This window comes from Tauraco erythrolophus, chromosome 1, assembly GCF_009769465.1.
Source record: "Tauraco erythrolophus isolate bTauEry1 chromosome 1, bTauEry1.pri, whole genome shotgun sequence".
NCBI lineage: Eukaryota > Metazoa > Chordata > Aves > Musophagiformes > Musophagidae > Tauraco > Tauraco erythrolophus.
Window position 1 is genome coordinate 97,806,163 of NC_141465.1, and position 16,290 is coordinate 97,822,452.

The window sequence follows — 16,290 nt, forward strand, 5'->3', positions numbered from 1 at the left end:
TTTCGTGGCAGAGACCGGGGTGGTTCTGCCCGGCCAGAGCTGCTATTGCTGCTGTGTGTGGAGCAGGGGAAGGAAGACGGGACACTTGAGGAACACGAACTGTAAGGAATGGGTTGAGATTTTTAAGCAGACATTGGATGAGTACAGGGCACACCTAGAATCATAGAATGGTTAGGGTTGGAAGGGACCTCAAAGATCATCTAGTTCCAATCCCCCTGCCATGGGCAGGGAAATCCTCCACTACACCAGATTGCCCAAAGCCTCATCCAACCTGGCCTTGAACACCTCCAGGGATGGGGCATCCACAACTTCTTTGGGCAACCTGTTCCAGTACCTCACCCCCCTCAATGTAAAGAATTTCTTTCTTATATCTAACCTAAATCTGCCCTCTTTCAATTTAAATCCATTGCCCCTTGTCTTATCACTACACACCCTTGTAAAAAGTTCCTCTCCAGCTTTCCTGTAGGCCCCCTTTAGGTACTGGAAAGCTGCTATAAGATGACCCCGGAGCCTTCTCTTCTCCAGGCTGAACAGCCCCAACTCTCTCAGCCTGTCTTCATAGGAGAGGTGCTCCAGCCCTCGGATCATCTGTGTGGCCCTCCTCTGGACTCGTTCCAGTAGCTCCATGTCCTTCTTATGTTGGGGACTCCAGAGCTGAAACTTCTCTCAAACTTTAATTAGTCAGTTCTCTTTTGAATGAACCATGGGTTGCAATCTGTTATTTCAGCCAAAGTGTCTTCCCTCTACCCTTGCTTCAAGTCTGTATAGGAAGAACCTTGAAATATAATGGTGTGTTTGTTAGGATAGGTGCTTGATAGTGACCAGTAGAGCATGGAGAAGCTACTGGCTAACTCATTCTTTGGAGCAAGTGTGCTACCTTTCATCAGTGCTCTGTCAGAGCTATTGTTTGAGGAGAAAAATCTCATATAAATACAATTTTTTTAAAGATTCCAGTCTAGTCACTGCAGTTTGGATCTGGCTTCATTGCCCCATGCTTACTATAGACTTCTGATTTTAAAGACAGGAAGGGAAATTGCTGTCTAGTCAGGTGTGAGATGGTTTTTGCTACTGATGACTCTATATTTCACTTCCAATGAAGTTATCCTCTTTTGCTTTTGTTGCGTTCTCTTTCTTCCTATGCCTTGCCTATGTAATTACTCCTGTAGACTGTGCTTTCCTCGTTGCCTGCTGGTTTGATGTGACACTGAAGGGCCTCATCATCCACACTGAACTCTTTTATATTTATGCTGTGTTAATTTTCTGCTTTTGCATGTTCTACAGCCATCTGTGAGTGGCTTACAATCTATTTCAACATTCCAAAAACTGTTCCTTTTCAATTTTGTACGGGAAGAATTAAGGTCTTTTTGTTTTTCCTCTAAACCTCTCCTCACGGATGTCTAATAGTCAATTCTTGCTCTCAGTAGAGCGGAACACTTGTACCCAATTTTTGCTACTAATTTTCTTTGCTCTCTCTGATCTTAATCCCACAGACGTTATAATGACTGTACTTGTTATTTAGTTTGATAACTTTGATGTACTTATTAAGTAATATCTCAAGATACTTATCTTCAAGATATATTGAAGCCTCAGAATATTTTTGCATAGCATTTCAAAGACGTGAGTCTATTGATATAGTTGAAATCTTGTCCAGAATCTCTTATGCATCAAAGGCTACTGTAACTTTCTTCTGTGTTGGCAAGTGTAATGTTGCTGTTCACATCTGTTTAAAAGATGATTTAGTGCGTCTCAGTGAGTATGTCAACTGCTTTTGTGTTCTGTTGGTCCATTCCTATATAAGTTCAAAACACACAAGCTTTAATAGTGAAAACATTTAAAATTTCACTTATTAAGCCTTTATGGAAAAGTTGATAAATATCTAACCAGTAAAAAAATCACACAACCTAAACCACTTTTTCAAAGAAATTTTTCTGGCTTTTGAAAGGATAAAGTGAGAGCGATTGTCTCATGTGAGACAATTTGGTGATAAGTCCAAAGTATTATTCATGAAACCATAAGTGTATTCTACTTCACTTTAATAAAGGAATTGATGGTTTTCATGCTTCTTCTAGATGAATTTCTAAATAATTGAAGCACAGAAAGGCACTAAGTTTTGGATTACGTAGTGCAAATAAAAAATAAGTAGAACAATCTCTTAGATATGCTAACTTGTCCTTTATTAAAAGTAGGGATTTTTGCATATCTGTGTATTCTATTACAATGTCAGGAGTACAGCTATTTAAGAGTAACAAAAAAATCTCATAACTATGCTTTTGGTAAATAAGCCTGCTTTTTCATATTCTACATGTAATAGTTGGGAAGAACTCTTCATAAATTTTGTAATAAGTTTTGTAGATATCTTTTCCTCCAAACTTTCCATAAAATTCTCATGTTCTACATGATTTCTCCATAACGTAATGAGATTCTGGTTTGTTAACTCAAGTGCTAAGGCTACTGACTGTTTTACGTATCTTTAGGAAAACCCTTTAAAATAAGACAGCTAAATAACAGGCAAGTTAGCACAGAAAAATAAGGATACTTGGCTTCCCAGAACATCTATATTAATTAGGGCTACACAAAATGGAAACAGTATGTGATACGTTATACCTTTTCTGTTTTCAGTTGGATAGATTTGCCAGTATAAGAATTCCAGGAAGCAAAAAGGAAAGACCTCCTCTGCCATATATGAAGCAGTCACATTCTACAGATTGGTCATCCACACCTATGGATATGGAAGACTTTGCTCCAAAGCCCTTGTCAGAAAGAGAAATCATAGCACTGTTTGAAAAAATGATGGTAAGAGTCTTACACTGATTATTTTTTTTTTTTTTTTTTTAACGTAAAGAATGACAACATGGCCAACTGACAGGTGAAACCTTTTATATGTGTGGTCTGATCTTTACCTGAATTATTATCTTTGTTGTTGTGAGTTGTAATTACATGTTTTTTGGGATGTTTCTCAGAGGATGAAGTCTTTCAATTATTTTGACAAGATTTTGCTCCAAATATGTTTAAAATGGAAACTAAAGGTTTCTGATTATTGGAAGTGAGATTATCCAACGTATTCTGAGGAGGAACAAGAAACGGAGAATCTTGCTTACTTTCAAAAAGACCTGAAACTTTTACAAAGGAGTTTTAGGCCTTTGAATGTGTCGTGGTTTTAGGCTAATCCAGCAACTAAAACTCACACAGTCTCTCCTTCTCCAGTAAAGTAGAGAGGAGAGAAAAAAAAAAACCCCAAAGGGACTGAGGGTTGAGACAAGAACAGAGGGAGCACCCACCAACCATGGTCCTGGGCAAAACAGACAGGGATTTTTCAAAGCAAAACAGTTTATTAATGATTACTTAGAAGGACAAAGGGAACAAAACCGATTACTCGAGAGGACAGAAAGAAACAAAACCAGATCTTAAAACCGTCACCTTCCCCCTCCCCTTTCCTTTCCGTCCCGGCTCTACCTCCTCCCCCCAGCAGCAGAGGGGGCAGGGACTGGGGGAGTGCAGGTCAGTTCATTCCGTGCTGTTACTACAGCTTCTCTCTCAAAGGAGGAGGAGTCCTTACACCCTTTTCCCCTGCTCCAATGGATCCCCTACCCACGAGGAAAAATCCACAAACTTCTCCAGCGTGAGTCCAGCCCACTGGAAACAATCCTTCCCCACAGATTGCTCCGGTGTGGGCTTTACCACAGCCTCGGGTACTTAGGGAGCTGTAGCCACTCGCTCCGGCGTGGGTCGTCACGCAGACTCCAGATGCCTCTCTGCCTTGTCGTGCACCCCAACACGACCATCCTCAGGCTCAGGCATCTTCTCCCCACGGGCTGCGAGTGGGTCTCTGCTCCACCGAGGCCGTCCTGGTTGCAGGGGGGCCGCCTGCTATCTCACCATCAGCCGCAGGGGAAACTCGGCTCCGGCACACCTCCTCCCACTCCATCCTCACTGACCTGCTGTCGATGCGGCTGTTTCTCTCAGATCTCAGTCCTCTCCAGGTGAACTCAGCCCAGTGGGCACCCCGGGAGTGGGGTGCCCCTGAGTTCCCCAGCTGGCTCCGCTGCCGCCATTCTCCGTGGGCGGCGCTGGCCCGACGCAGGCAGCTGCCCGGCCGGGAGCCAGGGAGTGGGGGCAGTGCCCTCCTCCTTTCTCTCCTGCTCCTGGGCGAAGCACCTTTTCCAGTTCCTTTGTCCTGACTTAAATAGGGCAATTCGCAGAGGCGCTGATTGGCTCAACCCCGAGGGGGATGGCAGTCTGATCTGGTGGCCAGAACTAAGCCTAACCCGGTTCCAAAACCGGGGAGGTCGCAGGGAGCAAAACCCCTCTCCTGCCACCAGAACCACCCCTCCTTCCACATCAAATCATGACATAATATCACACCAGGGTTTCGTTCTGAACTTACAGTCCATGTCATTCTTGCACAAAAAAAAAAATTAAGGTTCTTGTCTCCAAAGTAGCGTTTGTCTGCACATGCGGTCTCAAATTTGCTTCCTTCCTTAGCTGTCCTGATTACTGTGCTACAAAAGAGCAGTCACTTGATGGAGGGATCATGTGACATTGGTACCACCTCAAAAGGTTGAGGTTCTTTATCATGATGATGACACTTTGAGCAATAGAAAACTAAACACAGAATGGCCATTAGAGAAGAGAGTGATGGCAATTTGAAGAGCATAAGAGGACATTAACAAGGAGAGTGATGCCTAGATTAGTATTTCTTTCTCTGCCTCATAGCAAGTAACAAATAACTCTTGAAACACAAAGTGACTACCAGGGGCTGAGATGTGGAGAAAATGAAATGTGCTATGAGAGAAGTACCTTTATGGAACTTGTAATTCATAGTACTCAATAACATTAGATTAGTTTTGAAGATGCTTTTGTAGAACTGTTGAGAGCTATGACTGAGAGGATTTGAGATTTTCATGATTAAGCTGGTGGAGAGGACTAATTTACTACGTTATCAACTTTTTGTATTTGTACTTGTTGCTCTCACATGGTCAATTTTTCTTTGTATACCTTGGTGTCTAGGATATTTTTCATCTGTTAAGAAATTTCACTGTGAATGGTAGTTGCTCCAATGTTTGAAAATGAGAGAGTTTTGTTATAAAACTTGAAGGTATACCTCCCTGCGCACACTCTCTGCTACCTAATGTAGGTTGTGTATCTCTATCATCCCACAGAGATTCTGGTGTAGGACAGTGTGTGATGTTGGGACTATGCCATGAAAAATTGAAACTTTTAATAAATCCTCAGAGACCTACTACTGTGTGTCTAGGTAAAGAGAAATGTTTATCATAGAATCGTAGAATGGTTTGAGTTGGAAGGAACCTTAAAGATCATCTAGTTCCAACCCCCCTGCTGTGGGAAGGGACACCTTCCACAAGATCAGGTTGCTCAAAGCCTCATCCAACCTGGCCTTGAACATGAGGCATCCACAGCTATTATTATATCTGTGGATCCTGAAGCCGTTAATTCCAATTTTGTAACTACTTTGTAAAAATATGTTAAAGTAGCGATGACATCCTGGATAATTTGAGTGCTTTCCTAGTTTCATTGAATAACAAAGCACTTAAACTGTCTTTGACAAACTACTTTATCAGTGTTATTTTAGCTATAGCATGTAATACAGAAAGGATTCTTCAGATTATCCACACTTGAACAGGCTGAAATAAAGCTAGTTTAGTCACAGCAGATTACATACTTAATTATATATTGTAGCCTCCAGGTTGCTGTTCTGATCAAATTAAGTGATTTGAGGGGTGGCATAATGAACAATTTGAGTGTTGTAGCCTGTCTTTTAGAGCTAATTTTACATAAAACAAAAATAGTCAACTGATTAGTAGTGAAGGGAGCAGTTTCTAAATTCTGACGTTTCACTGAATGCGTTACATTATACTTGGCGTTTTCCTGGATGCATACTGCTTCCTTGTCCCAATCTTTTATGTGTGGTTTTGATGGCAAAAATTATGAAAGGGCTTATAAAACCAAACAGTTGAAGCTAATAATTAACTGTCATTTAGCTCCTTGCATTTCTTTTACTGCTGTTAAGAAAATATCCATGTGAAATGACTTATTCTTATTTTCTCAGGGGACATTGCTTACTTCTAGAATAACTTTAAATGATTTAAGAAGAAATGAAAGAAGGGAGTTGGAGTATTTTATAAACTAAACCACATCTAATGTGGCCTTTATATTGCTGAATACTTCTAATCTGTATAAATCAATTACTTTAATGATACTTCATTTCTAAAAACAACAACAAAGAAATTACATTTCACTGCACACACAGACAGAATAATTCCTATAAATAAACCTGTTGTTAACATCTAGGATTATGAAATATAGATTGTACTGACAAGTTTCTTCCGTTTTTAATTGTGGTTAGAAATTAGATAATTTTTTCAGGAAAAACAAGCCCTTTGTTTTCTCTTTGTAATTTAAGTTCAGAAGTTATTTTTCAAAAAACTTAAAAGAGAAAGTCTGAAAGAAGTGCAGAACTGTTTTAAACAGAAGAATGAACTTTGCAGTAGCTACAGGCTAATATGAAAAGCTTTTTTCTTTTTTCTTTTTTTTTTTTTTTTTTTTGGTTTTCCTTCCCCCTTAGGCAGGATATACATGCATTTCAATGTTACTGTGGAAAAAGCCCCACACCTGTGGCATATTGCAGGCAAGGTACTGAAGATGTGATGACTCTCAGAAAGCATCAAAAAGACCTAACCGTATATTTTTGTGAAACTTAAAATGGAATACTTTGGTTTCAGTGTTCTTACATTTCTGTTTATGTAGGTTTAAAAATGCAATTTAAGTATTAAATAAAATGCAGCTACCTTTATTAAATATACATGTAAAGTGTAGTTTCATTTGAAGCCAGTATTGCTGTACAATTGTCTCCCTGTGGAAAGGAATCCTGAGGCACAGTGTTCCAAAGACACTTATCGGAACTTAAAGAAAAAAAAAAATAAATCTGATAATGTCAAGCTAGACTTGATTTTAGTAGTTTATCATATGGGTTGTTACGTGTGTATCTCAACAGATGTGTTGCCTGGTAATAAAAATAGTCATAAATATGTTGTTGTGCATTTAATAGAAGGTAATTAATTAACCTGAAATATTACATAAAATGAGAAATACCCATAACAAGATAAGATATCAAATGGAAGGCTAGAAGGAATACGAACATTGTAGTATTTTTTACAATCTGGCTTGATTTGGAACCCTTCTTCCCCATTTTTAAGCTAAGGAAATGTCTTACGTAAGGCATAGAGATTTTTGAGCCATTGTTGAGAACTGAAAGTTGTAGTATTTTTCTGGTTTTGAAAGAATTTGTTATTGAAAAAATAGTTCAAGAAACAAATTGCAAATAACTTCCTTACTGTTCTGATTGTAAATACCTTTTAGCAGTCCCCAAATCTTTATGTCCAAAACCATATATCTATGTCAGAATTCATTGATCAATTGTGAAAGTCCTGGCTAGTTATGTAATTAACTGCTAAATGCTTGACTAGTAAATTAAAATATTTAGATTGATTTGTTGTGTAACTGGTTTAAATTTTTAGGTTTCCCTCTGACCATTTAATATCATGCTTAACGGCATTCATGTACCCTTCCTTTGAGCAGATAGTTACTTCAGGTTTTTAATTTTGAAATACCAAAGACACTACTTTTGTGGTTTATCATGTGTTCTTTCCCATTTTAAAAAAGCTGCAGTGACTTTTGTAAAGTTTGATAGAGACAGGTAACTTCATTTATCTTTCACTTTTTTTCCAAATGGTATATATACACACAAAAAATTTTTCACTTTTTTATGTGTCTTGAAAGAAAATGATCTATTTGCATATAAGAAGTGCTTTTAATGTATGTGTATTTAAGCCTGTGGGTTATTATTATTTTTTCAAATTTTATTATGGCTATTTTGAGTGTCTGCAGCATTTTTGGATCACATCAAGTTTCTCATCATTAAGTAAATCATAGTAGTTTCTTGTTTTGCTTTCATCCAAGAAAAGCCAGAACATGCAGCATGCCCTGTCAAGATAATGTCCCCGACCTTTGATTTAGTATGAGACAACTAACAAAATATTCAGGAATGTATGTGTCCTTATGCACTGCTAGAATTTTGGTTTGAGCATAAGCAGATAGTTTCTCCATTAATTTTTTGATCAAAGGAATGCAGTATTTTGACGAACAGTACTATGACAAAAATTTGAAGTATGTGTGGCTTCGTTTCTTCCAGCTTGTTTAGACGAAGTTGTTTTGTGTTTACTTTCAGATGTAGGAAGTAACACCAATATGCAAGCTAGCTGCCAAGGAGGCAAAAACTGCATTATTATTGCTTGAATGAAAGAACTTTTTACAACATGCACCCTCTATTTATTTGATACTAAAAGTATCAAATAATAATGTAGGGTATATATAGTATCAAGTATACAAATCTGATACTATAAATACACTATATAGTAGCAAATAAATAACAAAGCACTAATTTAATACTAATTTAAGTAATTATAAGTATAATTATAATAATAAGTAATAATTTAAATGCATGCTAGACTGAAGCAAGGAAATTTTTCTAGTCCTTAAGGAAAGGAAGCAGTAACACTTGTGGGGGAAAAATCCAGAATCTACACAAAATTGCCCTTAACTGTACTTTGAAGAAGTTCAGCTTAAGGGATCAAGCGTTTTCTGCGATGTCTTCTCACAGCTCAGATTTATACAAAACTCCAAATGTTTCTAGGAACTATGCTTGATTCTGTTTCATTCAGTATGAAAACTAACAAAAGGCATGCGAACTGAAGTTTCAGCGTAGTCTAAAATTTTGGTCTTTAGTGTAAGGTTATGAGTTTGCTTACTGTTTGTCTGAGTGGGGGAAATAGTTTTCATATGAAGGCGGTTACCCGCTCGTTTTGTAGCATGGCTCCTGCCAAAGCCGGTGGGGATTCACCTTGTGAGTCTCGGCTGAAAATAACTGCCGTAATTCTTGCTAAGCTTGAGTGACCATAGTAATGCTCATATATGTGTGTGTGTGCGCGTGCCTGAATTGTTTCTTAAAGGTCTTAAAGGCTTTTTTTTTTTTTCCCTCCCATCCCTTGGCGTGCTAGGAAATGCCATTTCTCACAGATGTGGAACTGATTACAGTGATCAGAGCATTTCTAGGCTGGAACAGTAGAAGTCCCTGTGTCAGAAATGTCAATGAATAGCTGCTGTGTGACTTTGAATGTCGTTCTGCATCTGCTCTTTTGACCTCTGGGCTTATGTTGGAATGAATGAATTGTGATGGGGTTTTGATAACGGTTAAAGGTGTTGATTTAATGATCGAATTGTCAAGAATTTGGGCCTTACCTGTTCCAGAGATGAACATTGTTTTGTGAACTACTCTCAGTGCAAAGCGGATTCCACTGCCCAGGATCAAGTATTTGGGAACTGAGGAACAGAATTATAGAACGAACGGATATATAATTAAAAAGATCTTTCTAAGAGACTGGTTTGAGTACATTTTATAAGTGTTTAGGAAGTGTTAAAGAACACTTTTCTGTAGTTTAGTGTGTGTGTGAAACTGTACATGATTTCTAAGAAAATTTTCTAAGATAATTTTCTTATAATGCTAGTAATAGTCGTGATGCAATACTTTATCTTGGCATAGTTCAGTTTTTCTAGTCTGAGTTGCTAGGGAAGATGGATAAAGATTTTTATGGTTTTGAGTAACATCTAACTTACGAACAGTTGTTTGTTTAACAGCTTTCAGTTGCTGAAGTTCATATTTTTGTGTCTTCATTTTTTTGAATGTCTCGTATTTAAACAACTGTGTCGCTGGATGATATTTGAAACTTCTCTTTTTTTTATCTTTTTTTTTTCTCATTCTAGGAAGACATGAATTTAAATGAAGACAAGAAGATGCCATTGAGAGAAAAGGATTTTAATACCAAAAAAGAAATGGTGATGCAATATATTAGCACTGCTTCAAAGTCTGTAAGTAAATTTCTCTGAAGTACACCAAAAATAACTTAATGTTTATTTTATTCCCTACTGGAGAGAAAGTGTGGTGCATGCATGTTACATTCTTTCGACTAACTTTAGTTTCTCATAGATGTAAACATTTTTGAAGGGCACTGTCTCATTATTTTACAAACTGCAGTGAAAGACATTCACTTGTACTTGGGATGTGCCTTCTGTACACAGAACAGCACTTCTTTTTGGTAAAGGTATGGCTATTAATGGAGATGGAAAGATTGTACAGAAAATTTCTTGGAAAAGTTTAATGTGAACCTCTTTTCTAGCACTGTTTAAAAAGAATTCCTTAACTGATTAGCTCTTTTCATACTTAGGTTGAGTACAGAATTCATGTTGTGATGCTTTGTAATAGTTGATAAGAAAAATGTTGCACATGAACCCAATTAGTGTCTGTTTTTTACTTATTGTCATAATTACTAGTTGTTTTGGAGGAGTGCAAGGAGCTATGTTCTGAGCAATTTAAGGGTTAAGTTGGCATAAGAAAACTAGTGTTTACAAAGTGAGGACTGACTCCAGTGCTAAATGCTGCAGTACTAATATTGTCCTTGGACTTTCTGATTGTTTTAGAGTTCATATATTTGATTCTTCGATGCTCACTGCTCCATGCATGCAGAGATATCACTAAAAACGACCCATATGTAGTTATAGCTAAATACTGAGAAAAGAAGACATTAAATATAGTAATTTAAGTGAGGTATTTATCTTATTCTCTGCTCTAAATTATGTACCTTATTACTGTAATGGTCTAGCACTTTTAGGAAGGTAGATGCCCAGTGCAGGACTGAACTGTCTGGAAATCATTTTATTTAAAATGAGCCTATCAAAGCTACTAGTCTTTCTATAGCATAAACGTTCCTTAGTACTGGAAGATTAGGAGGTCTAGCCTGTTTTTCTTTTTTAGAGATATTTCATGGGAAATCAGGAAACTTCAGGCTAGTAAATCTCACAACATTCTTGAAGTTTCTCAACCCAAAACAGCATGTCAAGGTTTATATATTGTTGACACCTCTAGCTGCCACAAGCATTCTAAGACTTCAGTTGTTTGATCTAAAAGGCAATGTGATAACAGGACATGGCTATCTGTGCAGAGTTGCTACATCCACATCTATTGCTGGAATCTTAGCATCATGATGACGGTGATGTTAAGACTTTATTTCTCAAGAAAAAGGTTTTCGTATTAGCTCTTTACTTCCTGCCAATACTTACAAAGAACTGAAACCTATAGTAAAGTAGGTTTCATTGATCCTTCTTTTTGAGTGCTATTTGCAATAAAAGTGGGTTTTTTTGTCTTTGGTTGTCATCAGCCTCGTTTTTTGGCAATTGGAGCTTCTTGCACTGTGCTCAAAGCAGCCATACAAGATACTCTGTTGAAGAGGGCAGGTCTATTTCCTGCCCCAGGGTAGTGATTTGTTCCCACACACTGTTGCCTTGCATGTTTTCATGAAGCCCTCAACAGCATTTTTTCCTTTCTGTTCTCTCCTCTGCTGCCAACCCGCCTGTCATGGTTTAGGCTGATATGGCAACTAAACTCCACACAGCTGCCCTCTCACTCCTTCCCCAGTGAAGTGGAGAGGAGAAAAATATAGTAAAAGGACTGAGGGTTGAGACAGGAACAGAGAAGGAGCACCCAGAAACCATGGTCCCGGGCAAAACAGACTCGGCTTGGGAATGAAGCAAAACAATTTATTAACAGTTACTTGAAAGGATAAAGACAAACAAAACCAGCTACTTAGCTACTTGAGAGGATAAAAAGAAACAAAGCCAGATCTTAAAAAACAACACCCCCCCCCCTTTCCTTTTCTTCCTGGTTCAACCTTCTCAACAGGGAATGGGGAAGTGCAGGTCAGTTCATCCCATGTTGTTACTGCTGCTCCTTTCTTAAAGGAGGAGGAGTCCTTACACCCTTTTCCCTTGCTCCAGTGGATCCCCTACTCACAAGGAAAAATCCACAGACTTCTCCAGTGTGAGTCCTACCCGCAGGATGCAATCCTTCCCCATCGGATTGCTCCAGTGCAGGCTTTTACCACAGTCATGGAACCTTAGGGAGTTGTAGCCGCTCGTTCTGGCGTGGGTCGTCACACGAACTCTGGATGCGTCTCTATCTTGTCATGGGTCCCATGCTTCACGACCATCCTCAGGCTCAGGCATCTCTTCTCCAACGTGGGCTTCTCCATGGGCTGCGAGTGGGTCTCTGCTCCACTGGGTCTGTCCTGGCTGCAGGGGGGCTGCCTGCCATCTCGCCACTGGTTGCAGGGGAAACTCAGTTCCAGCACACCTCGTCCCGTTCCATCTTAGAATCATAGAATGGTTAGGGCTGGAAGGGACCTTCAAAGGTCATCTAGTCCAACCCCCCTGCAAGGAACAGGGATATCTCCAACTAGATCAGGTTGCTCAGGGCCTCGTCCAACCGGGCCTTGAACGTCTCCAGGGATGGAGCATCCACCACCTGTCTGGGCAACCTGTTCCAGTGTTCTACAACTCTCATGGTAAAAAATTTTTTCCTAATATCCAACCTGAATCTACCTCCCTCTATTTTAAAACCATTACCCCTTGTCCTATCATCTTCACTGACCCGGTGTCTTTGTAGCCGTTTCTCTCAGATCTCAGTCCTCTCTGGGTGAACTTGGCCCAGCGGGCACCCCAGGAGTGGGGTGCTCCCCGAGTTCCCCAAGTGGCTCCACTGCCGCCATCCTCAGCGGGTGGTGCTGGCTCCGTGCGGGCAGCCACCCGTCTGGGAGTTGGGGAGTGGAGGCAGCGCCCTCCTCACTTCTCTCCTCACTCCTGGGCAAAGCACCTTTTCCCGTTCCTTTGTCCCAGCCTAAATAGGGCATTCGCAGAGGCACTGATTGGCTCAACCCCGAGGGGGATGGGAGTCCGATCTGGTGGCCAGAACCGGGTCTGACCCGGTTCCAAAACCAGGGAAGTCACAGGGCGCAAATCCCCTCTCCTGCCACCAGAACCCCTTTACATCAAACCATCACACTGCCTATCTCCCTTTCTGCTGTGGGAGATCAGAGGGATTTGAACAGACTGGATCGTTGGGCTGAGGCCAATGGCATGAGCTTTAATAAGGCCAAGTGCAGAGTCCTTCACTTAGGGTATAAAAACCCCAAGCATCGCTATAGGCTCGGGGAAGAGTGGCTGGAGAGCTGCCTGGCGGAGAAGGACCTGGGGATGTTGGTTGACTACCGGCTTGATATGAGCCAGCAGTGTGCCCAGGTGGCCAAAAAGGCCAATGGGATACTGGCGTGTATCAAGAATAGTGTGACCAGCAGGAGCAGGGAAGTGATCCTGCCCCTGTGCTTGGTACTGGTGAGGCTGCACCTGGAATATTGTGTCCAGTTTTGGGCCCCTCGCTTTAAGAGAGATATTGAGCTCTTGGAGCGAGTCCAGAGAAGGGCGACTAAACTGGTCAAGGGGCTGGAAAATAAACCTTATGGGGAGCAGCTGAGGGAGTTGGGGCTGTTTAGCCTGGAGAAGAGGAGGCTGAGGGGACACCTGATTACGGCCTACAAATACTTGAGAAGGGATGGTGGGGAGGTGGGGGAATGGCCCTTTACGTTAGTGATGGGTGATAGAACAAGAGGAACTGGGTATAAGCTTAGTCAGGGGAGGTTCAGGTTGGATGTTAGAAAGAATTTCTTCTCTGAAAGGGTTGTCAGGCCACTGGAATAGGCTGCCCAAGGAGGTGGTTGAGTCCCCATCCCTGGATGTGTTTAAGAAAAGGGTGGATGAACTGCTTAGGGATATGGTTTAATGGGAGATTAAGGATGGTTGGACTGGATGATCTCCAAGGTCTTTTCCAACCTGGAAAATCTATTAATCTATGAATCACTGAAGGCTAATTCATGCAGGGAAACTCTTGTCTTTACTGAACTCTGTTCCTACTGTTGTGACCTTACTGGAAATGGCATTCATTCATTGTAAAACTAGGAGGAGCTGTTTCTGTGATGCATAGATTCAGTTGTTTGATACAGTAGTACTGCGGACAAATTCGACTTAGCGCTGGAGCTACTGGGATGGGAAACTCCTTCCCTCGCCCTTGAAAACTCTCTGTTCCTGGTATGCTCTTTCATGCCTCAGATGTGTTGGACTGTCCAAGTGCATTCTCAGTCTAGGGAGAGTAGTGCACTGTACGTGCAGGGTACTTGGTTACATTTTGGTGTACCTTGACATGATGAGTTTCATGCTTTTTCAGAAGAGTTGAACTGCCATATAGGTCCTGAATTTTATATAAAATTAACCCCATCTCATCTTTCTTTCTACGAGTGATACTGCAGTAACATCTTTTGATAGTTCATACTTCTCAAACTTTAAGAAGACAGGTACTAACCTCTATTATATTGGGACAAATATCCTCATTTGCAACTGCTGTACAGAGTACTGAGAAGGTTTCATTTAAAGCAGTTATCATGGAAACTATTAAAATGGAGAACAGAGGCTGCGCCTCTAATGAATCACTGAAAATGCAGCCACTGGTGATCAAAGTGGACTCCGCTGTAGTCAAAGCTTCATGATGCCAGCAGGTGGAGGGACATGATTCTGCCCCTCTACTCTGCTCTCGTGAGACCCCACATGGAATACAGCGTTCAGCTCTGGAGTCCCCAGCACAAGAAGGACATGGAGCTGCTGGAGAGGGTCCAGAGGAGGGCCACAAAGATGATCCGAGGGCTGGAATACCTCTGCTATGAAGACAGGCTGAGAGAGTTGGGGCTGTTCAGCCTGGAGAAGAGAAGGCTCCAGGGTGATCTTATTGCAGCCTTTCAGTACCTAAAGGGGGCCTCCAGGAAAGCTGGAGAGGGACTTTTTACAAGGGCATGTAGTGATAGGGCAAGGGGCAATGGATTTAAACTGAAAGAGAGGAGATTTAGATTGGATATAACAAAGAAATTTTTTGCATTGAGGGTGGTGAGAGAGTGAAACAGGTTGCCCAGAGAAGTTGTAGATGCCCCATCCTTGGAAGTGTTCAAGGCCAGATTGGATGAGGCTTTGGGCAACCTGGTGTAGTGGAGGATTTCTCTGCCCATGGCAGGGAGGTTGGAACTAGATGATCTTTGAGGTCCCTTCCAACCCTAACCATTCTGTGATTCTATGATTGACCTCAGTATCAGGGTTTCTGTTTCTTAGAAATGGAGAACTCCTTTCCAATATTCACAAAGCGCATCTGTTACTGATGCGTCTAGAAATTATACTCGGTTTGGTGGGCCTATGCTCAGGTGCTTATTTATGTATAGAACACTGTGACCTACATCTGTGTGTGAATGAGGTGTTTAATTAAGGACTCAAAGTTACTTGAAAGCAACCAGAGTTCTACTGACATACATTGTCCAATACTCACTCATTTTACTCCACTTTACTTACAGATATTTCTTAAACAGTTAGTGGAAAGCATGCTTCTGTATATGTCTGCCTGTATGTGTTCTGTTGCCATCACTATTTATAATGTGTTCAGGAGCTACCTGTAGAAGAATTGCTAACAATAAACTGTTTTGGCGTTTGGAATACTAGCAGTAGTTACCTAACGTTGGAACAATAGGAAAAATTATATGCTTGGAAGAGTTCTACTCAAATACTTCAGAGTATTCTCCTAGTACTTCCTTGTTTCTTGTAATGTATAGTATTTAGAGTAAGCCTTATTTTTTCCCTTAAAAATATTATCGGAGATGTATATCGCATTGTTTAAAGCATCATTGAAATCTTGAATGAAATTTCTGTCTGCTGTGGTGTCATGACTTATTTGTCAGGAAACAGTTAGAGAAGGGAACAACAGTTGTGTTTAAAGGCTATTATTTGAATATGAATTCTCAACTACCAAAAGCAGTGTGGTTCTGTTTGTTGTTAGAGAGTGTTATGTCTGATGTATTTTCTGTGTTTTTGTAGCTGTTTGTATGTATTATGATTATTTGAGGTTAGAAACATCCTTGCATTTTAAAGTGCTATATAAACACGTACAAAGATGTTCTAGCCCAGAAAAGTCTTAAAAATCAAGATATGGTGTTAATACTCAGTGGAAATAAAGGCATCATTGCTCTAGTGTTACTCTACCATAAGTTTTGCTGTTCTGTATGATGAACACATATAAACTGAGTTTTTAAAGTGAGTTTTCTTTACAAGATTTCTTTTTTGTTGTGCAGCTTACTCCCTTGTAGTGTTTTAACTGAATTAATTAATGCTGATTTCATACTGCATCTGCTCACAGACCAGTTGTTCTTCAGTTGAGCAATTAAATTTCTAGAGGCACTGATGCCTCAAGATATTTCCTGTTTCTCAGTTAACTCAAGCGTTTTGAACTTAAGCAGCTTTTTC

General features: G+C 40.3%; 1 protein-coding gene across 1 annotated transcript in view; it reads left to right on the forward strand.

The window, feature by feature from the left end:
- Positions 1 to 16,290, forward strand: part of DIAPH3 (diaphanous related formin 3) — a 250,682-nt gene that overhangs the window by 19,811 nt on the left and 214,581 nt on the right. The window contains exons 3-4 of the mRNA XM_086611740.1: positions 2,620 to 2,793; positions 9,838 to 9,942. Of these exons, the coding sequence (XP_086467866.1) occupies positions 2,620 to 2,793; positions 9,838 to 9,942 (279 nt within the window). The remainder of the gene's footprint in view (positions 1 to 2,619; positions 2,794 to 9,837; positions 9,943 to 16,290) is intronic.